Source organism: Lissotriton helveticus, chromosome 4_1, assembly GCF_964261635.1.
Source record: "Lissotriton helveticus chromosome 4_1, aLisHel1.1, whole genome shotgun sequence".
Taxonomy (NCBI): Eukaryota; Metazoa; Chordata; class Amphibia; order Caudata; family Salamandridae; genus Lissotriton; species Lissotriton helveticus.
In genome coordinates this window covers 940,216,631-940,240,538 of record NC_136063.1, presented here as the reverse complement: position 1 = coordinate 940,240,538, position 23,908 = coordinate 940,216,631, and the positions used below count along the sequence as shown (strand labels likewise).

The window sequence follows — 23,908 nt, the reverse complement described above, 5'->3', positions numbered from 1 at the left end:
AAAAAGGCTGGTTGATTGTGCTTTGGTCTTAATCCTGCAGGAGGTAGTCATGTGGGGGGTGAGGTAGAGGTCATTGATGACAAGAGTGTCCATGTACTACTGTGGTTTGTAGCTATCCATTTGAGAGAGATCGGGTGAGGAGGAGGTCCTTGAGCTGCCTTTTGAATTTTCTGTAGGAGGGGTTAATCCTGATATGAACTGGAAGGGAGTTCCATATTTTCGGCGCACTTCCTGCGAAGGATCGAGATGCGGTTTTTTGTCTGCGAGATTTCGGTGGGATAAGGAGTAGAGTGTTTGAGCTCCTTAGGGTTCTTGACTGACCGGCCTTCTGAAGTTTAGCAGCCAGGTAGGCGGGTTTCCCTGTGTGCAACACTTTGTGCGTGAGGCAGGCGGTTCTGAAATTGGCATGCATTTCAACAGGAAGCATTTTACCTCTCTTAGTGCAGGCGAGATGTGATCATATTTCTTTACTCCAGTGACCATTCTGGCTTCTGCGTTCAGAGTTGATCTGAGTGGAGCAAGATGGGATTGTGCTGCTCCTGTGAGGGTTGCAATCCCGTAGTCCAGTCTGGACAGTACCAGGGATTGTGTAGCTTGTTTGAGGCCACTCTTAGGGATGAATGGTTTTATTTTTTGAGTAGTTTAAGGTTTAGGAAGGCGCTCTTTGCAGAGTTTTTGATGTGTTTGTTCATATCTAGTTTGGGGTCCAGAGTAATTCCCAACGATTTTGCAGAATCGGCTAGGGTGAGGTTGTGGTTGAGAGCCTCGATGGCTTTTATCCATTCTGTGATTTGGGGGTTCTCCTCTTTGTTGGAGATGAGGAGGATTTCCGTCTTGCCCTGATTTAGCTTTAAATGGTTGCGAGAGAGCCAGTGCTGGACATCTAGTAAAGTGTCGTTCAGTCTCTTGATATCTTTGATGGAGGAGGTTTCCAGATAGATTTGTGTATCGTCTGCATAGAGGTGGAAGGGAATGTTGTTTCTTTTTAGTATGGAGGTAAGAGGCTCCATTTAGATGTTAAAAAGTTGTGGGGAGAGTATTGATCCTTGGGGGACAATCCTACCCACGGGGAGTGGGTCAGACGAAAAGTTCTTGATTTTTATACTCTGTGTGCGGTTCTGTAGGAAAGAGGTGAACCACTGTAGGACCACCTCCTCTGCTCCTACTCTTTCTTGAAGTGTTTTGATGAGTAGTTTGTGGTCAACCATGTTGAAGGCTGCCGATAGATCCAGGAGTATGAGTAGGCAGCACTGGCCTTTGTCAAGAGATTTGTGCATGTTGTCTATTACATTTAGGATTGCAGACTCTGTACTGTAACCTTCTGAACCCCGATTGATGAGGATCACGAAGGTTGGTGTTGAGTGAGTTGGAGGAGAACACATCTTTCCATAATTTTCTCTAGGAGAGGGAGATTGGAGACGGGTCTGAAGTTGTTCAGATCGATTGTGTCCGAGCCAGGTTTTTTCAGTAGAGGAGTGATTGCCCGATTTTGAGACAGTCTGGCATGACTCCAGTACTCAAGTAGCTGTTCATAATCTTAGTCCAGTGCGGGGCTAGGCATAATGTAAGTTTTTTTGCTAGTTGGGTCGGTAATGGATCCATGATGTGTGCTGAGGGTTTGGTGTTGGAGATCAATTTGATGACCTCTGCTTCAGAGATGGGGTTGAAGGATTTCCATAAGTTAGGAGGTTGCTTGGGAGTGAAAACATCTAACTCAGTGGACGCTTTACTGTCGTGAGGACTGCTTTGTATGTCCAAGGAGAGTTCAATCTTGGACATTCTGTCAATGAAGAAATTGGCAAAGTTGTCACACAAGTCTTTGGAGGCCATAACTTGTATCATGGGAGGTTTGGAGGTTTGCTGCCTGATGAGGCTGAAAAGTTCCTTAGGTCTGTTTTTGGCTTTGTCAAGGGCGTTGCAAAAGGACGTTTTTACATTTTTTATGTGTTTATTGTATCTCCCTCTTACTGCTTTGAGTCTAGCTCGTAGGATTGTGGGTGGGTTGTTTCGCCACAGTCTTTCTGCCGCTCTTAGTTCTCTTCATTCTGAGTTTAAGTCTGTATTGAACCATGATCTGGATGGAATGTTTCTTGATCTTTTTAGTTTCAGGGGGCTATTTTGTCCATAATGGAAGTCATCGTGGTTTTGTACTGAGAAGTGAGTTCTGTTACTGAGAGATCACCCGCGTGGGAGGGGAAAAGGGAGCTTACCCTCTCCTCCAGGTTTACAAGTGGAATTTGAGTTAGATTTTTCACCAAGCGCAGAAGGTCCCGAGCGCAGGGTTGGTCTTGAATCTTCTGGTTTAGGTGGAACAGAATGATATAGTGATCCGACAAGTCCACAGGCAAGGTGAGGTTGATGGAGATAGTATCTGCACGAGCTATAATGGCGTCGAGGGTGGAGCCTTTGGGTTTTTCTCTGTGTAGTGTTGTGTGAGATCGAGGTTGCTTAGGTGATCATTTAGGGATTTGATTAGCGCAATGTTTTCATCTTTCCAGTTTAAGTTGAGGTCGCCTAGAATTATGTTGTTTGAGTCCTGGAGTGAAGAGTGAGTTAATAGGTCGGAGAGATGTTCTCCGAAAGAGGCGATGTTTCTCGGCGGATGGTAGAGGAGATGACAAAGTAGTGATTTGTTGTCACTCATTTTAATGGTTGTAGAAAGACATTCAAAAGAGTTATATTTGAGGGTGTAGAACTTCTCAGTTTTCCATGGAGAGTAGGTCTCTTCTTTTTGAGAACTTGTGGGGGGGGGGGGGGGGGCCTGCGCCATCTCCATTATCTGAGAGTACCAGGTCTGCCTGGCCCATTGTGGTACCGTCATGTTGCTCGTCATGCATTTGTTGAGAACCCTCGGGATCAGTGGTATCGGGGGAAAAGCGTAGGCAAATGTTTTTGACCAGCTTATCCATAGGGCATTCCCCTGTGATAGTGCCTCTGGTTGCCTGGATGCAAAGTATTGGCATTTTGCATTCCGGCGTGTTGCAAACAAGTCTATTGTTGGTATGCCCCATCTCCTGAATAGTCTCTCTGTTTCCTGAATATTGAGTTCCCACTCGTGGGACGCTGAAGTCTGCCTGCTGAGCCAATCCGCTTCTACATTGTCCTTCCCTGGCAGGTGTATGGCTAGCAGGTCTATTTTGAGTGGTATTGCCCATCTCCAGATTTCCTGTGCGAGGCTTGACAGAGGGAATGATTGAGTTCCCCCCGTTTGTTTATGTAAAACATTGTTGTGGTGTTGTCTGTTTGTATCAGCACCTTCTGGCTGTACAGGTGTTTCTGAAAGGCCTTGAGGGCTAGCAACACTGTTTTCAGTTCCAGGTAATTGATGTGTCTGACTGCATCTGTAGGGCTCCACAGACCCCTCACTCTGAGCCTGTTCATGTGTGCGCCCCATCCCTTCTGGGATGCGTCTGTGGTGATGGTCACTGTTGGGTCCGGTGGTGTTAGAGGCTTCCCTACTGTTATTCTTTCCTTGGTCCACCACCTTATTTCTTCCTCCACCCTGTGCGTTACAACCACTAGATCCTCCCAACTTCCTGTAGCTTGTGACCATTGCTGTTGCAGCCACTCTTGGAGTGGTCTCATTTGTAGGCGTACATTGGGGACCAGGTGTATGCATGACGCCATCATCCCCAAGATCTTGCTCACAGTCCTCACTGTCAGAGCTCGCCCCTTCTGGTAGTGACGTTTCTCCCTCAGTAGGCTGAGTGTTCTCTTCTCGCTGGGTAACACCCTGCATTGGACGGTGTCGATTTGAGCTCCCAGGAAGATTTTCACTTGCTCTGGTTCCATTGAGCATTTTCCCCAGTGTATGGAGAATCCCAGGCTTGCTAGCGTTCTTGTGACCTGCACTGCATGATCCTTGCATGTCCTGTAAGAGCTTGCCTTTACGAGCCAGTCGTCGAGGTAGGGGTACACGTGTATCCCCTTTCTTCTTAGATGTGCAGCTACTGCCGCGAGGCATTTGGTGAACACCCTTGGTGCGGACTTTAGGCCGAACGCCAGGGTCGTGAATTGGTAGTGATCCTTGTTCACTGTGAATCTTAGCATGTGCTTGTGCTGCCTGTTCATGGGGATGTGCAGGTACGCATCTTTGAGGTCTATGGTGGACAAGAAGTCATCTTGAATTTTTGAGTCTTTACGTATTTGTTTAGGAACCGAAGGGCCTGGATGGGTCTTAGACTTTCGTCCACTTTTGGCACCAGGAAGTAGTTTGGAGTACACTCCCCTGTTCCGTTCTTTGAATGGAACCCGTTCGATGGCCGCTTTGAGGAGGAGTTCTTGAGCTTCCTCTTGGAGTAATCGCAGCTCTCTTCCAGAGTGCTCTCTTTTCTTTGGCTTTCTGTTTGGTGGTCTCTTTTCCAACTCTATGCAGTATCCGAACTGCATAATGTTGAGTATCCACTTGTGTTGTTATTTTTCTCCACTCCTGGAGAAAAAAATCTCAATCTTCCTCCTACTGGCGTCACATGTTCCTTTGTGTCTTGTCCGAGTAGCCCTCTCCTGTTTGTTTTCCCGTGCTCCTTCCCCGGAGGGTTCGAGTGGGAGAGCACCTTTTTCCGTGTGAAGACACTTAGAGGGGGGTTGTTCACCGCCTCTCCTTCTCTGGCCCCGTCCATTTCCTCTTGATCGAAAGGACTGGCCCCTGCCCTGGTAGTTCCAGTTTTGCCTCTGCTGGCCCTGGTGACTTTGGTTGTCACTCTGTTGTCCCTGGTGGAATGTCTGGTGTGATTGCCCTTGCTGGCTTCCACCCCTGCCGTTAGGCCTCCGTGTAGGAGTGCCCCTTCTCATCCCCCTGAATTGCAGGGCCCCCATGGACCTTGCCGTCTCGTTGTCCTTCTTCAGTTGGGTGAGCTTCTCATCAACTGGGGCTCCGAACAGTGTTTCACCGTTAAAGGGTGTGCTCAGGATGTTGTTCTGAACCTCAGCCTTGAAGCCTGAGATCCTGAGCCAGGCTTGCCTTCTCTCTGTGATGCCTATAGCCATCAGTCTGCTGGCTGTTTCTGCCCCATCCAAGGCTGTCTTGAGGCACGAGTTAGCGATGCTTTTCCCCTCTTCCACAAGGTGTGATGCCCCGTCACGGTATTGTTCCGGGAGGTGCTTGAGCAATTGGCCCATCTCATCCCAATGCTGGTATTGATGTCTGTTCAGGAGGGCATTGGAGTTCGCCATACGCCAGTGCGTTGCGGCGTTCCTCTCTATTTTCCTGCCAGTTAGATCCATCCTCCTGCTTTCTTTGTCAGGTGGAGGTCCAGATGTAGTTGGGACGTTTGCCCTTTTTCTGGCCGTTGCAGCGATTATTGAGTCTGCTGTGACGGATCCCTTGATGTAAGCTGGGTCCTGGGAGGAGAATTTATATTTCTTCTCCGTCCTCGACGTTACTGATCTGCATGTAGCCGGTTCCTTGAAGGCTTACTTCCCCTGGTCTGTGACACTCTTTAGCATGGGCAAGAACTGGCTTCTTGTCTGTGTGGGGAGCAATGTCTCCAGCAGGAAATCTGCTTTTGGCTTCTCCTCCTCCAGCTTAACTCCATAGGCTGCTGCCGCCTTCCTGACCACCTCATTGTATGCCCCAATGTCGTCCGGTGGTGAAGGCCTCGAGGGGTATGTCTCCACAGCCTCCTCCGGGTTTTCGGCCTCGATGTCCTGCCATTCCTGGTCTTGGGCCGTCGAGGAACCTGAGCCATAGCTTGACTGCTGCTCCCCGTAATCCCCTTCTGTGTAGTAGAGGTCTTCTTCCTCTTCGTGCTCCGTGGGGTCCGGAGTTTTCGGCGTCTCTTCGACGCGAATTCCTCGTGCTCCTGTACTTCAGCGACGGTTGGTGCCGGCTTCGAGGGGATCCTGTAACTTTTCATTTTTTCGTCGAAGTCCTTCTTTCTCTGAAGGATATTCTCCATTTCGGCCTTGATCCTTCTTTTCTTTCTCTGCATCTCTGCGGCCTGCTCGTCGTCGAGCGTTTCGGCTGCTCTTTTCGGCGGCGGCGTCGACGCCGAAACTTTCTTCGCCTCCTTTTCCTTCGAAGTCGAGGTCGAAGTCGAAGACCCTTTTTCGGGGGCTTGCTTCGATGACCTATGCTTTTCGCTGGTCTTCGGCCTCCGGGAGTCCTTCTCGAAGGATCCGCTGGGCTCTTTTTAGGAGGATGCAGCTTCAGTCGTCGAAGTCTTCGGCGCCGGTGCTCCTTTCGAGGCTCTGGGCTCTGACTTTCGAGAGTCTGCCTCTGGCTTTCGAGACCCTGTGGGGGTTTTCGGGGTCGTAGACTCTCCTACCTTGTCAGGCGTTTTCTTATCGGTCTCTGCGACCGTGAAGTCATCTGGACCTTCGGCGATGTTGTCCTCGTCGTCGGTGGAGAGGCCCAGTTCGTAAAGCGTCGGGGCCTGGCCCTTGCCCTGCATCATGTGGTGAGCTGTCCTCTGTCTCTCTCGAACTCGGAGTGTCTTCGGCTTGAAGACGGAGCAGGCGTTGCAGTCTCTGCTCTCGTGGTCGATTGGCAGGCAGAGGTTGCAGACCGGGTGCTGGTCCTTCTGCGCGAACTTGTGGTGGCAGTTTTTGCAGAATTTAAAGGGTGTCTTGTACATCCCTGCGCTCAGGGGGCCGCCTGTGTGCGCATTCCTCCAAGGACGTCGAAGATCTCAAAGTTCTTTCCTTTCTTCGTCGTCTCTTCTCTGATGGTCCTCTTCTCCCGATCTTCTCCGGTCTTTACCGTCGAAGAGTTGCTGTAGTTCCTTCTTTTCTCCTCCAAAACTTCTGGAGCTTCACGCGACGATCCAGACCCAACGGTGGAAAAAAGAATCTGAAGATGGCGCCCAAGGGTGGTAGCTTCCGCCGGAAGCATGCCGACGTCACCGAAGGTACACCAAATGGTGGGACGTCGACGCCCACCTGGGCTACAAAAAAAAAAAAGAAAAAAGACTACGATTCCGGACCCAACCACCAGATTGCAGAATATGCACAGCATAGTGAATCCAGAAAGATTCACGCTGCAAAATCTTCATTACAGGAGCCCTAGGGATATTGGTGAGGAGGGCTGGCGGCCTTGAGGGTCTGGAGGGGGGGGCAGTCTTTGCCCATACCCGTGATCACCTGAATCCTGGAGCTAGAGGCGACATTAGTGGATGTGGAGGCAAGATCCATTGCTTCCTTTGTGGACATGGTGGCTTTTGTTCTTTTGGGTCTCTGAGCCTGTGTTGGGAGGTGGGTTGTGTTCCAACTGAGCCTGAGTGTCAGATGTGGATGATGAAGGGGGTTTCTGAGTGTGGTGAGGTTCCATAATATTTCGGAAAGGCCCAGAATTACCGTTTCAAGGTGGCTTTCGAGCAGGGGCAGTCACTGGTTCGTCTTTACGTAGGGAAGGGAAGAGGAGTCTCGTGAGGGTGTTGTGGCTCTTTTGTAACTGAGTATCGAGACTGGGCCGTGTTGGGGGATGTTGTAGAGCTAGTCTGTTTGATTTTGGGTGGATTTGCGAGTGAGGTGTCAGTAAATGAGGGTGTCGGGTATGGGTGTGGAATGGACTCTCTGAGTTGGCTTTTGGTGTTGGAGTTCCTCCAATTATCTCTATGGAGAGTCCTAGATATTGAGGGTGTGGGGTCTCGACATGGTTCCCTCTGCCATCTCTTGTGTGGCAGTGGAGGGAAATAGCTAGGCGTCGAGGGAGGCGCCATGTGATCGCAGGTTGTCTGTCGAGAGTGGGGATTGAGGAAGGCGGGGGAGGGTGTTGGTCGTGGGGTTGGAGAGCCTCATCTGCGTCAGAGTTCTGAATAGATTTGGTGGGTGGGAGAGAATTTGGCGCAGTTGCCGAGGTGTATGTTTGGGGAGAAGAGGCTGGCTTGCGTGTCAGGGGCCTTGTGGGGGTGGAGGGTTGTGGAAGGGGGCGTGGGTGTTGGCCAGTATGAGGTTGCAGAGCCTCACCTGAGACCGAGCTCTCGTGCAATAGGGGGGGGTGGGAGAGAGTTGAGACCTCTCGAGAAAGGGTGGACGGAGTGTCGGTAGATATCTGGATGGGGGAGGATGATTCGCATGGCAGATGTCTTGTGAATTTCTTGTGCAATCACAGGGAGGGGAGGGCTATCAGGGAATACGAGAGTGGGCAGGTGGGCGCTGTGAGAATGAGGTGGGGCGTTGCGAAGCGTGGGGAAGAGGGAGGGGAACGCTTCTAGGTTGTCGTTATTGGCTTGGATCATGACCGTGCCGTTAGTGTAGATGGTTACAGAGGTGTTACCGCTATGTTTGGGGCGGTTAGGGAGTGTGAATGTAAGTTTACAGCTGTGGGTGGTGTTGGAATGTAGGTTTACAGCTGTGGGTGGTGTTGCCAATATGCGTCCTCATGACTTGCTAGGTGCCTTGCAAGCACAGATGGTTCGATGCATACACTAAAATCACTCCCAATAACAATGGCACAATCATTGCTGTGTAATTTTAGCAGGCTATCAAGGTAACTTAAGGATTAAGATTCTGCTGTCTTGTTAACTGGCCTATCGTACAGATTGAATAAGAGGAAGGCCTTTGCATTTTGTTGGAATATCTTTACAGCAAGTATGTCCTGGGAGGTGCTGCAGATTTCTGTTACTGTACATTGTAAAGATATTTTACCCATGTGCATAGACTTCCAGAAGCTCACCAACAACAGAGTTTTTGGCCATAGTTTGAAAGCTTCTGTAACCTAGTCTGAATCCGCAGCTGGTCGACCGAGTCTCTTGCAGTAGGCACACGTTAAAAGCATCAATAAAGAGTCCCCAATGATTGTCATACATTTTTGGTTTTAGGCCTTTGAGGTTCCACCTAACCACAGAAAGGTTTCCAAGTTTAAAAGCTCCAGATGCCACTACAGCTTCTGATGCACATGGATGATTTGCAGAGCTTGCTGTATTGCTAGTGGGACTAGTGGGAGTAAGGGTGTAATAGGACAAGATGTTTGGAGACCTAGTTAAAGTTGAAGTAGGATGGGGATTGGGAGTTGTATTTGAGTTACCAGTCTTGTCACTAGCTAAGCTATCCAGGTTTATGACCCTGATCACATGATCCCTAGACATCCTTTAGAAGCACCTGGAATTTGATCAGATTTAAAGCTCTCTTCTAGTTTGACTCAGTAGGCCCTCTTTAATGGATGATCTAAACCACTGGTAGATTTGCAAGCTGGCTTCTCAGTGTTAGTGAGATGATATCTTTAAACCTCTTTGGCTTTTATGTGTAAGGGGATGATTGGCTTGAGTTGGATTTCTGGTCCCCATTGTCGGGGGTCGAATCTAAGCCCAGCATTATAAGGGCCCTAGTTACTGCGGTGCCTGTTAGAGTAACTTTAATACAATCCTTTTCACCGTTTGAGTGTACGTAGCACTTGACGTCCAAATGATGGAATAACAGTTCTTAATCCAGTGGATGACCTTCTTTTTAAGTGATGCGAGATTGTCATAGGTGCCTCGTTTCTGTTTACATAGTTTAGTCATAAGGAGCTCTTTCTCATCAAGGGGATTAAACCAGTCTGCAACTGTTTGTGAGGTGAAATCCTAGATATTAGTATAGATATTGAGTTCAAGATGGGGTAACCTAGAGGTTGAATGGGTTGCTAACTTTTGTGACGTAATATGTCTCTTTCCAGTCTACCACCATGAAAGCAAATTGACCACCACCTCAGTGAGTTTCTGTAGGTAGCACTCTTGGCGGTTGGCTCTCTTTCCTGTCTGACAAAACAAATCGATATCAGGTAGAAGGGATAAGTGGCCCTTTGGGTGGGCCCTCTTAATCAATATCTCTCTATAGTCTATCTATAAATATTCATGTAAGTTCAGGGCTATTGCCAGTGCTTGTTTGAGTTTTGGATGGGGCCTCTAGGTGTGCTCCTGTGATGTGATTGCATAAAGATCTGTTAGCTTCAATACCATCTGCTTTAACTCTCATACTTAAGATCTCATGGATGAAATCAGTTCACCAACTTCTGCAGAATTCAGAATTAATGGAGGGGCACTGCTGTGCCACAGTATTTGTTTACGTCTCTCTGGGGAGTTTACTGGATTTGGGCCTTTGGTACTCCTATCAGCCAGCTGAAGAGGTTTGAACTTGTTCTTGCAAGTGACTAATGGCAGTAAGTTGGTAGAATCACTGGTTTCCATACGGACAGTCCTCTGCAATTTGTTGCAGTCAGTAAGCTTTCGGGAAATAAAAGTGGATGGTAAATCTGGAAGACATCTTCACTTGCTCGCAAACATTTTGCCCAGCTTTCTTGGTCAACAATTTCTCCCTTCAACCAGGCATCTATCGATCACCATGATTCTACTTCCTCTATTAGGTTACCAATGCCTAATATAATGCAGTTCTCTGCTGTGTGCTTAGCAGACATGTTGTTGCTTTTTACACCCTAGGGCTTGAAGCAACTTTCCTCTTCCCTATGTTGTAAAGGCTTAAGTGCTTAAGCAGGATCACCACACACCAACCTGAGGGGCGCGAACAGTGCTCAGGGACACATGTTTTAAGAACACCAATTTAGTCAAGTCAATTTAGTCAAGGAAGGAGCAGCCAAGCAAGGATTAGTTGGCTAGATGTAGAGCCATGGGGGGGGTGGTCCAGCCTCCTCCAGGCCATGACAGGCCAGCCTTTGGCCTGGGAACAGCCAGCGCCTCCCACACAGCAGGGGATCCTCTCACAATATATAGCACTCTGTGATGTGCCACATGTAGGGCCTGCCTCCTCTGTCCCCTCCTTGTCCTGGTAATGGAATATGGGGATTGGAGTCCCCAGGCAACAGATCTCGCCTCCCACGCAGAGGGAGAACCTCTCCCGTTACATAGCGCTTAGACAAAAGTCACATGTGCAGTCTGTCTCCTCCACCTGCTCCTTGCTGTGGTGATAGATTATGGGTATTGGAAACCGCATGCAACAGATCTAGCGTCCCGTCAATAATTCCATCCAGAAAGTAGCTACTGTAATGTGTTGTACTGCCCATGCTGCAATGAAGGAAATAATTTTAAGGCAAAAGCCAAGATCTTGATGAAAAGAGTATAAAGGACAGTGATTGAGGTGCCCATAAACCAGATTTTAGTGATGACCATGATTTTGCAACTACAACTGACAATCAGCTCTTGGACATTGAGTGAATGTTTGTAGACCAGAGAGATACAATCTTACTGGAACAGACAGACTTATCTAATGCTCACAGGGGTTTTGCGGCTGGCTGAGTTTAAAGAGGGGATATCTCTTTCATCCTACCTCGGGTTTCAGGTACAAGGGGTTAGCCGCTGGTTCTTTTCAGAGTCTCTGACCTTCTCTGAGATAGCAATTCCAAGGTAACCAACTGAGGAGAGTGTGACGTATACCTCAGTTGTGGCTCCCTCTAAGCAGCCTACATCTAAATAGCTTATAGACTTTTCTATTGTGTGTTTATTATGGTGTTGGAGGCGAGTCCCTGAATAATGTTGGAACAGGAAAGAATACAACTTTTGAAAGGGAGAGCGTCTAATGGCTCCTGTTCATTCCTCCAGATATTTTGCTTTCACTGTGCCTCGGGTGCTCCTGGTCACCAGAGGACATGCTGGGGCTTCATACGAACATGTAGTAGTCAGCACAGCATATTTTTGATCTCTATGTGTTATGCCCTGCGTAATAATTTTTTTTCACTTAAATGTTCTCTAGTTGTGGGGAACTTAGCTTTCTTAGACTGCTCAACCTCACACAATGAAAAGATGTGACCTTATTTTGCTGTTCTTGGAGGCCTCCATGCTTACTACAATTCCATTTGTGGGGAGCAGACCTATACCCATGTTCACTGGTAACTTTCATCAAGTGTCATTAATCTGGTGTTGATCTCATTTCTTGGGATGTATATCTGGGGCGTTTTATAGAGGTTGGGTGAAATACTGACTATGTGCTCCATTACATGAATGTAGTATTTCTCATGATGTTTTTGGCTAAATCAAGAATTAAAAGAGATGCAAGAATTCTGCACTCTCAAACTATTATTCTCCTCCCCTTTCTGGTCAGTTCATCTGGTGAAATCTTCAGGTAGGGAAAACAGTGATGGTTACTTGCTGTGGGAATTAAGAGCCAGATGTAAAAAGTATTTTTCTAGTCGCAAACGGCAGAACAGATCAGAAAAACGCTTTTTGAAATTTACCAAATGCAAAACTGTAACTTGTTACTGAATCATATTTCCCATTTCAAATTTGGTATTTGGAAGGGGTGTGTTTAGGGTGTCGCCTCCAAATACTGAATAGGTATGGTATGTATTTCTGTTTTGCGACCAAATTCGAGTCGCAAAACAGTAATACTTTACCACCAGTTTAAAACTGTTGGTAACCCATTCACAGAGAGGAAGAACGCAAAGAAAACATTTTTTAAGAGCAGGCAGTGCTTCCACAGACCACTGCCACGGTTAAAAAATGAAACTGCAAAGTTTAATTTTTAAGGAAAACAGGCTGCATTTAAAAAAAAAGAGAATGATTGCCCTATCAAAAAGCAATCACAGATATGGTGGTCTGGTGACCTCCCTGTTATGGCTGCATTTCCTGATGGGTTGCAAATTGTGAACTATCTTATTAATATACATGAGGCAGGTCTATTTGTGACCCACTAGGAATTGCTAATCAAACTCAAAAGAGTTTCATACATTAGGAATACCCATTTCCTAATTGCAATTTTGAGAAAATCAGGATGTTAGTACATCTAGCCCCAAGTGTGGCAATTTCAATACATGCACTAAATTTCCTTTTTTAGGGCACTCTGGGAATCCATGAATACAGAGGTATTTTTGCATCCTAATATTAGTGATACCTGTGCTATTCGTAATTACAGGATCGGGTATATTAATGCAGCACTCCAAATTACATGTTACGGAGCCCTGTGTGTGGAGTCTCAGAATATGGCACCTGCCTGTCTTTTCTAATTCCCTACCTTCGTTGGTAGCAATACTAGGGAAGAGAGATTCCACTGTTCCTGCTCTAATAATCTTTAATATTATTTATATCTCTTCAAAGTTCCTCTGAATTCATGACTGTTTATTACTGTAGGCATTGTTTGTATAATCATTAGAGTTAAATGTCATTGCTGGCACTATGGAATACATTTATTTCTGTCTGTATTTACACTTGGGCATCATTTACTGTTTGGTAATCGATTTACTCAGTCAAGTTAAGTCAAAGTTAACTTTATTCGGCCATAGGTCATAAAAGCATACATAAAATAAATAGACCTAGATTAAAAATGTCGTCTGGTACAGAATTATAGACAATACCACATTTTCAAATGACAATTCTGAGATACAATATTTTAAAGAGCCAAGTCAGATAAAGTAAATCATGTCTAAAACATAAAAAATAGACGTTACAATTCATATCTCTTCCTGGTGTAAAACACTGATTTTATAAAACATTTAAACTGCAAATCAGATTTAAGGTGAGACTGAAAACTGCATGAAAATTAAACCATCCTTATGTCGCTTCACATTGGCCTTGCACAGCAACGACACCAAAAAACTATGTCTTAGATCTTGATACAATGGGCAAAACAAAAATAAATGAATAGTGCTTTGGATCGAAAAGTTGTAACACACGGATATATCCAGCTGCCGTGCCCCTGGGAATGGAAAAGCAAATTCAATGTGCAAAGTGTATAGTATAAACAGAGTCAGCCAGGGACGATATGTTGGAAAAACGCACCACCTCAAGTAAGGCTCTACACCACAAGTTGATGAAACTGTGGCATAGTTTATTTGTGACATAGTTTACAATTGATTCTTTGTTCTGAGCAGCGGCCACACATTTATTCATACAATGCTCTATAAATAGTTCTTTAACACATAGTTTGTGATTGGGTCTGATTGTTTGGGGGAATTTATAAAGATCGAGGCGGCCCAATGTTTCCTGCTAGGTCTGATCGGGTTCATGGTACAAAAAGTATTCAGGTAAAAGGTGTCTGCAGGGAGCATAAAGTTTTAGTGCTGTATTAAAAAAAATATATTTAATTGTTTTGTTAGAGTTGTTAATGTCTCTTTGATTCTGAGGATCTTTATACCAGCTAAGTGCTCTATTCCTCACTGCAACGTTAACCTTTTAATAGAGTAAGCGACCTATCATGAGAATGGTGACATTTTGACCATATCGTCTAAGTCTATTTCCCCATCCCTGATGTTGTCAGCAACCGAAAAGGGATTAGCACTTACTTGACTGTCAGCCTTGCTGTTTCCCCTGGTTTTAATTGGTTCTTTGATGGATAGGGCCCTAAACTCCATGATTCCTGTACTGATCTGTTCATATCCTGTCCTAGGCTGCACAAATCTGTCTTCCTTGCAGCCCATTACAATATGTGGTTAACGCCATCTTTTTCACTTCTTCAGTCTGGCTTTTATTCTGCCGTCGATAGGTTCTGATTTTACCTGATTGCCTTTGTGACAGATCTGAGCGTGCAACACAACAACAGCAGAAATTGATGATCTTTTCCAATTGTATACCGTGGTGTATGTGGAGTGTGGCTGAGATTGGAATGAGATGTATACATGAGAGAATGTGGTTCCGGTGAATGAATGAGCGAGTGGGTTGAGGGTAGGAGGCTAAAACAATGTGTACTGCAGTTGGTTTTAATAAACAATGTATAAAAGCGAAGTAAACCATATTTTGTGAAATAGAAAAGTGTGTAAAAAGTATTTTTATAGTAAAGAAATAAAGATGTAATGGCTAAAAGAATTGACAAAATGTAAAAAACGACCTGCAATCAAGATACAGAAACGGTTTACTAAGTAAACAGTGTCAAATTTGTTTGGGCGACATGCGTGGCACTGCAAAACATGCCGTAAAACTGTACTCATTATACAAAATACTGCACATGTATTAACCTCTTCCATGCTGATGACGGCTCCCGGCCGTCATGAGTAACGGTGGGCTTATGCTGATGACAGCCGGGAGCCGTCATGACCACGCCCGCGATTGGAATCTCAGCATTCGCGCCGCAGCGATGAGGTTAATGAAAAACAAGATGTGACAAACACCACATACAGATGCTAACCACTATACCACCAAGGATTGTCAATTCACCCTATTGCGGTGCAGTTCGGCTTCTTCGAGTAGGAGCAACGCAACACGCTAATTATGTGTGCTAAAAGACAAATCCCCAAAATTTAGGATGGCAGTACAGTACACCCTCCGTCTCATACAAAGCACCCCAGCCAGGGACTTTTAGGAAATACAAAGTACTTACAGAGTCCGCAGCGAAGGTGCGCAGGACAACCTACCCGGGCTCAGCTCCCTCAGAAGTGAGCGAGCCGGTTGGGGGACCGCCATTAAGTACCAAGCTCACGGTATCAACCGGTTTCTGGTGCAGTGGGCCCTGTCCTCTTGAACGCTCACTGACCCCGGTCGCAGATCTATTGTGGGTGCCATTTTTCTTAGTGAGGTGCAGGCAACTAGAACGCTCACTGATCCCGGTCAGAGAATTATTGCGGGTGCCATTTTATCTTATATACATTCTGATTAGACAATCCGATCACCATGGATGCGAAGGCTAAAATATCCCTCATCTCAAAATTATGTTAAAAATTTGCTTAGTTGGAAGGTCCTAAGCTGCGATGCCGGGTAATTTGCCAAAAGTTGTTTTTTGGAAAACCCGTCACAAGGACAAGTAACCATGTAGACACTGTTTTCCGAATTGCTGTTTGTGTGTGTGTGTCATTTGTACACAGATAAAAGTGGTATCCAGCTGGATTTCTTTTATGATTGCGGTGAATTTGAAAACAGAACATGTTCCACATAGGTAATGTCCCCGAAAAAGGGGGTAGGTCCTATAAAGGTCGCCCAACCAGCTCCCTCAATTCCGTGGGAGCTGAGCCTGGGTAGGTCATCCTGCGCAACTTGGCTGCGGACCTCGTAAGTACTTTGTAGTTCCCCGGGTGGGGTGCTTTGTATTAGATGGAGAGTGAATGGTACTGCTATCCCAAATTTTGGGGATTTGTTTTTCAGCATGCATAATTAGTGTGTAGCCATGCTCCTACTCAAGGAAGCCCAACTGCACGGCAAGTGGGTGAGTTGACAACCCTTGGGGGCACAGTGGTTGGAATATGTATGTGGTGTTTGACACATCTTGTGTTTAATTCGTATATGTGTACAATCTTTTATAACACACAATTTAACGGCATGTTTTGCAGTGCCACGCATGCCGCACCAAACACATTTTTACAGGTCAGTTTTTACACTTTGTACGGAATTTTTATAGATATACTAAATTGCATGGTGATTGGAAATCGGGTCATTGAGTTGTTACCGATCACAAGCGCTTGTGTAGATTAGGATTTACCGGTCCTGAAGAATTGCCACCAGATCCTAGTAGACTGATTGAGGCAAGAAACATGTCGACCCAACGGATAACATAGATCATAATTTCTGATAATAGCGCACACAGGTTTTTAATATGGGCTAGGGGACTCATCCATTAAAACAATTTTTAGAGGACCATCTGACCTATTTTTTACTGGCACTTATCAAGTACATAATAGCTGACATAATTATTCACACCAATCTACCCTTATCAGCCCACACCGAAGCTTCATACATTTGAAAACAGCATACCGAAAAAGGTTTCCGGTAAAGAGCCCCCTTGTGGGTGCCCGCCGGGCTTTGCAAGGCCGGCCCAACGTGGAGCTCCCCCTATGATAAAGCATGACAACATTCTGGGTGTGCGGAGGCGCTTGCTCCTAAGAAGGTGTGCTCCCCACTGACCCACAGACTTGACTAACCTGGTCATCACACAATTTCACTTTTCAGGTATAGGAATTGAGTACCCTACTTATTACATTATATCAACTGATGATCTGCCAAAAAAGCACAACCTAACAATCCGTTTGTGTTACTGCAAGGCCTTGGACAATATTACCGGTGCGTGCTTCTCACTCTGTATCATAAATACCCCGTTTCTTCCTTAGGCCTATGCACATTACTGATATTTATTTTCCTGTGGATACCTTTCAGTTCCAAGTATATACAATAGATTTTTGAATACTGTTAACAGCTTAAACATTAGTTTACAGATGCCGAAACAGTTACCTAAGAAAGAGTACAGGGAAGTTTATAGAATAAAGAACACCTTCTGTAAGACACCTAAAAGCTAATCCCAGGCTCAGAAAAAGTTCTGGTCATAGTATTTTTTTGACTCTAAAGAATTTATCTTTCAACCATTGAAATAGCACGTATTTCATGAGGAAGGGGACCCCATGAATGTGAACATGTCACTTTCCAGCAAGTTCCAAAGTTGATGCCAACATGAGAACGGCATTACTGCCAACTCCAACTCACCTCTGCAATGGTAGGAGAATTCCATGGATTCATGAGGGACTGGGTTGTGTAAATTTTTTCTCACACAATTGATCCGATTCCGAAGAGAACATCCGGCAATCTGAGAATACAAAGTAAATCTGAAAATGAGTCCTCCTCTGTTCTCATCCATCGTTGCCTAAAACACCCACTCCCCAAACAAACAGATCTTAATTAATGTTTAAACTAACCCACATGCACAGTATATTGTAAGCTCCCACATCATTTATGTAATGCATGTTTTCAATTCCTAATGTAAATCATTGGGGCCACAATATCCAAGTTCACTTGTGGGCCGATGACAATATCCCCTGGTCGCGAGGTAGGGCAGTTTTAAGGGATGCATAACAGAACCATGAAAGCCATTACAATGCATGGCTTTATAAACTGGTCATTACAACTGCAACACTACCACACAAGTCTTTACGATGGATGTCTTTACCATGCATATGCCTTTACCACACATGCCTTGACAATGAAGTTTGCGTTGTTAAGGCATGTATGTAGAAGGCATATGTATGGTAACAACTTACTAGGTAAATATAACCCCAAATTAAATTATATATATATATATATCTAGATATATATATATATATATTACCTACTGGCGGTCGCCAGTAGGTAGGTATAGTTAGGACCTAGTTTCCATAGGAAATCCGCAACATTCTATTGGGAATAACTTTGGCACCGGTGGATGAATCTTTGTGTATTTCTCGAAGAAGATGGCCCGCTCCGCTCCTTCCCTGAAAGTTTTGTAGTGATTCATCAAGTGGGGGCTGAGAAAAAAGGGGGGTCCCAAAACGTGTTTTCCCCATGTTATTTTCAATAGGACGATTAGACACGGCTACAGCCCGAACGGCTGAACGGAATTACAAGAAATTTGGCAAAATGTTAGATCGCCCTTTGGTTTAAATGGTGTAAATCCCTCCAGTAGTTGTTGAGAAAATCGAATTTGAAAAAATGTATATATATATATATATAACCGCGCACTGTGCGCGCACCCATGCGCGCACCATTGTGTGTGAGCAGAATTCTGATTTGCTGTAAGACGTCTGTCAACATTCGAATCGGTGGAAACCAGGAAGTGTTGGCCGCCATTTTGTCAGTGCGAGGCAACAAAGAGGGTAAAATAAAGGTGAAGAACATGAAAAGGGGGCAGGGTAGAGAGTCCCTGACCCCCTAGGCTTTCTCAGGGGGACCCCGAAGGCCCCAAAATTTATTATTATTTTTTTTAATCGCACGGTGCTCGCACCTCCCGAGGCAAAACAGAGTGAAAATTAAAAGTGGAGAACGTGAAAAGGGGGTAGGGTAGAGTCTCCCTTACCCTCTAGGCCTTCTCAGGGGGTCCCTAAAGGACCACGAAGGGCAAAAAAACTTTTTTTTTTAAATTGCGAGGTGCGCGCACGGTGCTCGCACCCTTTAGCCGCTATTTTGTGTATGAGGCAGAAGAGAGTGAAAAACAAAAGTCGAGAACGTGAAATGGGGGCAGGGTAGAGTCTCCCTGACCCCCTAGGCCTTCTCAGGGGGTAACCTAAAGGACCACGAAGGGCGCACGTCGACAAAAAAAAAGCAAAAAAAATACAGTTTAATAAAACGTTTGAGTGTTTAGATGTTGGGTGCCTCTAAAAAGAGCCGTTGTGTTCATTGAGTGTTTTTTGTACGTACAAGTAAGTACCAATGCAGAGTCTTAAGTTTAAAAGGAAGACTCTGTTACCGTCATCTGTGAAATGTACACCATCTTTCCTATAGATGCCTTGCATGTTGTAACGCAAGTTGTTGTGGTATATAGAACCCAAACCATAGTCTCTGAGGAAAGCAGAAACAGACTTATTCACATGTTTCCTTGCTTTCTCAATCTGCGGACAATATTGGTTGGACCAGTTCCATTTTTGCCTTTGGCATATATTAGAATATACCAAGGCAGTTTGTGGAAAAAGTGACATCAATTGCCCAAGGTGTCCTTTAAAAGCATTTCCAGACCTACCCCAGTCAAAGTGCCTAGGTCATTTCCACCACAGTGCACAATTATGAGGTCAGGGCGTGGGAGATGCAAAAAGGATTTTACCAATGGCATCAATTGGTGACATCTTAATCCTCTCTGGCCAATCCACATAATATCCACATTTGGTAAATCAAGGTTGAGAAAGCATCTATTTGCTGCATACCTTTTACTCCAGAATATAAAACTGTGTCCTACAATCCACACTCTAAGCATCTTGAAGGCAGATCTGGTTGTACTCAGATGGGCTCTGGAAATGAAATGGCAGTTTGAAAACTTGGAGTTTAGAAAAAAATGTGGATGAGATTCAGTGCACTTGAAAAACAAAGAAATGATTGGTGGTTTCTGATCATTTAACATTGAAAACTAGGGTGCATACTACTGTTTTTTAAAAGGAATAATACTATTGGTTTAGAAAAAGTCATTGAAAAGAACATTGCACAGGATAAGCTGGAATATTGAGAAGTCAAACACACTTGCTGCTTTGGTTTGCAACATTGAGAGATGAACTTTTCACCTTTTGAGTTCTGTAAGGTGTTCTATGGAGAGTTACCGTGGTAACAGGCAGAGAGAGCAGTGGGGGAAGGATGATAGTGTTGAAATGTACAACCAATTAAAATGTTAGTTTGGTTTTGAATTAGTGTGGGAAGAAATTTAATTGGTCATGTACAGAAATGTGTGTGAAAAATGAGAGAGAATCAGGGTCATTTTGTGGTTGCAGTGTCTGAGGTACATTTCAGAGATTCTGCTTAAGAAAATCTGGTGTGTGATTGACACTGTTCTAAATCTTCAAAAACATTTTTAAAGGTGAGTTATTAATTTGTAAGGGGATATATGTTGTGCAGTGTAAGTTAATAATATAAATGTGTTCTAATGTGGAAGTTACTCACTTTCTCTCTCTTTCACTCTGTCTCACTGTCTTCCTTTCTCTCCACCACTGTTCTTTTTCCTTCCTCTCTTTTTCTATAAATCCTTCTGTTTCACTTACTCCTTTTTCCTTTTTCTTAATATGCTTTTTTTATCACTCTCCTTTCCTTACTCTCATATCTTTTTCCTCACTGTCATTATCCCTTTCCTTTACTACTGTTTTCTAACTCCCTCTCTCATGTGATTTACTTCCTTTTGTTTATTTTTTCCCTCTCATTGTCTCTCTCTTTCTCTCTCCCTCACCCGTGCTCTCTTTATACAACACTACTAGCAAGACCCCCTCCTCCCCCCTTTCACTGTAGTAATCATTTGACTGAATTGAAGGATTTCTGTTATGTGTCTAAGGTCACAGTGTGAGTCTCATGTTTGGATGTAATGCTGGCAAAAAAGTAATGCTGTAAATTGGAAATGTATTTTGAAAATGACTCAGGTTTCTGCACTGTAATGTAGTCTCTTAAACGTATTAGTGTTGTAAATGTGTTTTGGTAAAATTTATGGTTTTAAATTTTTTTGTCCAGGATCACACTGAGTGCCTGTGTAAATTAAAGAATTATATTTGCACCTTTTTCTATAATCTCCCCTGTCTCTCCTCACAGTCTACCTCTCTCTGCTTATACTGTCTTCTTTCTTCTGATATTGTGTCTCATGTTTGGATATAATGCTGGCAAAAAAAGTAATGCTGCAAATTGGAAATGTATTTTGAAAATGACTCGGGTTTCTGCACTGTATTGTAGTGCTGAAATAGATAGGCTGTGTTCTGTCTCTTAAACATTTTCGTGTGGTAAATGTGTTTTGTTAAATGTTTGGTTTTAAACTTTTTGTCCAGGATCACACTGAGTGCCTGTGTAAATTAAAGAATTATATTTGCACCTTTTTCTATAATCTCCCCTGTCTCTCCTCACAGTCTACCTCTCTCTGCTTATACTGTCTTCTTTCTTCTGATATTGTGTTTCATGTTTGGATGTAATGCTGGCAAAAAAAGTAATGCTGCAAATTGGAAATGTATTTTGAAAATGACTCAGGTTTCTGCACTGTATTGTAGTGCTGAAATAGATAGGCTGTATTCTGTCTCTTAAACTTTTTCGTGTGGTAAATGTGTTTTGGTAAAATGTTTGGTTTTACATTTTTTGTCCAGGATCACACTGAGTGCCTGTGTAAATTAAAGAATTATATTTGCACCTTTTTCTATAATGTCCCCTGTCTGTTTTGATATTGTGTCCATGTTTTGATTAAATGCTGGTATAGAGATAGTGCTGTAAATTGGAAATGTATTTTCTGTCTGCACCATCCCTCTCTCTCTGGGTGCATCTTCTGCCTGCACCCTCTGATGTACATCTGCAGAGGCTTATTATGATATGGCTGCTGGTGGTTATTACACTGCTCTACCATGTTAAATCTTTTCTTTCTTTGCCTGTAGTCTCGCACCCTCTGCGTGTACCATTTTATCTCTGTCTTCACTATCTCCCCCTCTGTGTTTCACACATGTCATAGTTAGAAATTAGCATTTAAAAAACCTTGGAAATTTACTGAAAAAACCATACATTTAACACACGTTATAGTTAGGAATTAGCATTGAAAAAACCTTCGAAATTCACTGCGGGCGCGCGAGTTATAGTGAGTACAACTAACTATAAAGGGGGAATTTCAATGGTTTCGTATGAGTAAAATGTCCAGCTAACTATAACAGGTGTATAAATGGTTTTTTCAGTGAATTTCTAAGGTTTTTTAAATGCTAATTCCTAACTATAACGTGTGTGAAACCTATGGTTTTTTCAGTGAATTTATATATATATATATATATATATATATATATATATATATATATACACCCGACACGCGTAGGTCTCTCCGTTGCACTGGTGGTTTAAAGAAATAACAAGCATTTGCAATGCAAAAGGTCTCGCATTAGGAAAGTTTGAGTTATTTGTCCTGTACATGACAAATTTGTTATTTATGTGTTATTTTTGAAAATCGTGAAATTAATAGCTTTGTCATTTACAATGGTAATTCTTTTATTTTTTGAAAATGTGACACCTATAGCATTTTTAATGCAACATGTTTTATATTTACGTGACTTAGAAGTATTGATTTTACAAATAACAATGTTTTTTATAAAAAAAATTAATTAATACTTAAATAAAAGTTATTGTAATTTATAATGGCAATAGCTTAAACTTTTGTAAATAACTTTTGTGACGATTATGTTCAGTGTATTTTATCGTGACTAAAATATAAGAACAGAAGCGAAATATCAAAATTTTTTGTGACGTTTGTAATAAAGCTTGAAACACTGAGAGAACATATTTGAACCAGTTGTTGTTGAATGTTTGCACACATTGATACTGTGGTGGCGCTGTGTGATGTTTTGGTGGCGACAAGTGATGCTGTGGCTTTCAGTGATGCAGTGGTAGTGCATAATGATGTTGTGGTGCCCCTGAGTGATGCTGTTGTTGTGCGATAGATAGATAGAGTGAGGGCGATAGATAGATGGAGTGAGGGTGATAGATAGATGGAGTGAGGGCGATAGATAGATGGAGTGAGGGGGATAGATAGATAGAGGCTATATATAGTGAGGGCGATAGATTGAGTGAGGGCGATAGAGTGGTGGCGATAGATAGAGTGGGGGCGATAGAGTGAGGGCGATAGATAGATGTGTGTGGTTGTGTGTGTGGTTGTATGTGTGTGGTTGTATGTGTGTGGTTGTATGTGTGTGCGTGCGTGCATGGTTGTATGTATGTGGAAGAGAGCAGCAGATCAGCATATTATAAGAGAACAGGGAGTTAAAGAAGGATGCGTGTTGAAGAGATCAGCAGTTCAGCACAGGAGAAGAGAACAGGCAGTTAGAGAAGTTGGCGTTGGAAGGGAACAGCAGATCAGCAAGGGAGAAGAGAACAGGGTTTTGGAGAAGGGGGTGGGGTGGAAGACAGCAGATCAGGATGGGAGAACAGAACAGGGAGTTAAAGAAGGAGGCGGGTGGAAGAGAGCAGCAGATCAGCACAGAAGAAGAGAAGAGAACAGGGAGTTAGAGAAGTAGGCGGTGGTAGGGAACAGCAGATCAGCACGGGAGAAGAGAACAGGGTTTTGGAGAAGAGGGCGGGGTGGAAGAGAGCAGCAGATCAGGATGGGAGAACAGAACAGGGAGTTAAAGAAGGAGGCGGGTGGAAGAGAACTGCAGATTAGCACAAGAGAAAATAACAGAGTTAAAGAAGGAGGCGTGGTGTTTGAGAACAGCAGATCAGCTGAGGTGAAGAGAACATGGAGTTAAATAAGGAAGCGGGTGGAAGAGAGCAGCAGATCAGCACAGGAGAAGAGAATATGGAGTTAAAGAAGGAGGCGGGTTTTAGAGAACATCAGATCAGCACAGGAGAAGAGAACATGGAGTTAAAGAAGGAGGCGGGTGGAAGAGAGCAGCAGATCAGCACATGAGAAGAGAACAGGGAGTTAAGTAAGGAAGCGGGTGGAAGAGAACAACATATTAGCACAGGAGAAGAGAACAGTGAGTTAGAGAAGGGGGCGGGGTGAAAGAGAATAGAAGTTTAGCACAGGAGAAGAGAAAAGGGAGTTAGAGAAGGAGGCGGGTGAAAGAGAACAGCAGATCAGCACAGGAGAAGAGAAAAGGGAGTTAGAGAAGAAGGCGGGTGAAAGAGAACAGCAGATCAGCACGGGAGAAAAAAACTGGGAGTTAGAGAAGTAGGCGGATGGA

General features: G+C 44.2%; 1 protein-coding gene across 4 annotated transcripts in view; it reads right to left on the bottom strand.

The window, feature by feature from the left end:
* The window catches only part of ZBTB14 (zinc finger and BTB domain containing 14), a 94,062-nt gene that overhangs the window by 4,864 nt on the left and 65,290 nt on the right, over positions 1 to 23,908 (bottom strand). For all 4 annotated transcript variants that reach the window (XM_078687561.1, XM_078687564.1, XM_078687563.1 and 1 more), the window contains one exon: positions 17,262 to 17,361. In XM_078687561.1, coding sequence (XP_078543687.1) covers positions 17,262 to 17,294 — 33 coding nt within the window. In that variant the 5' untranslated portion in view covers positions 17,295 to 17,361. The remainder of the gene's footprint in view (positions 1 to 17,261; positions 17,362 to 23,908) is intronic.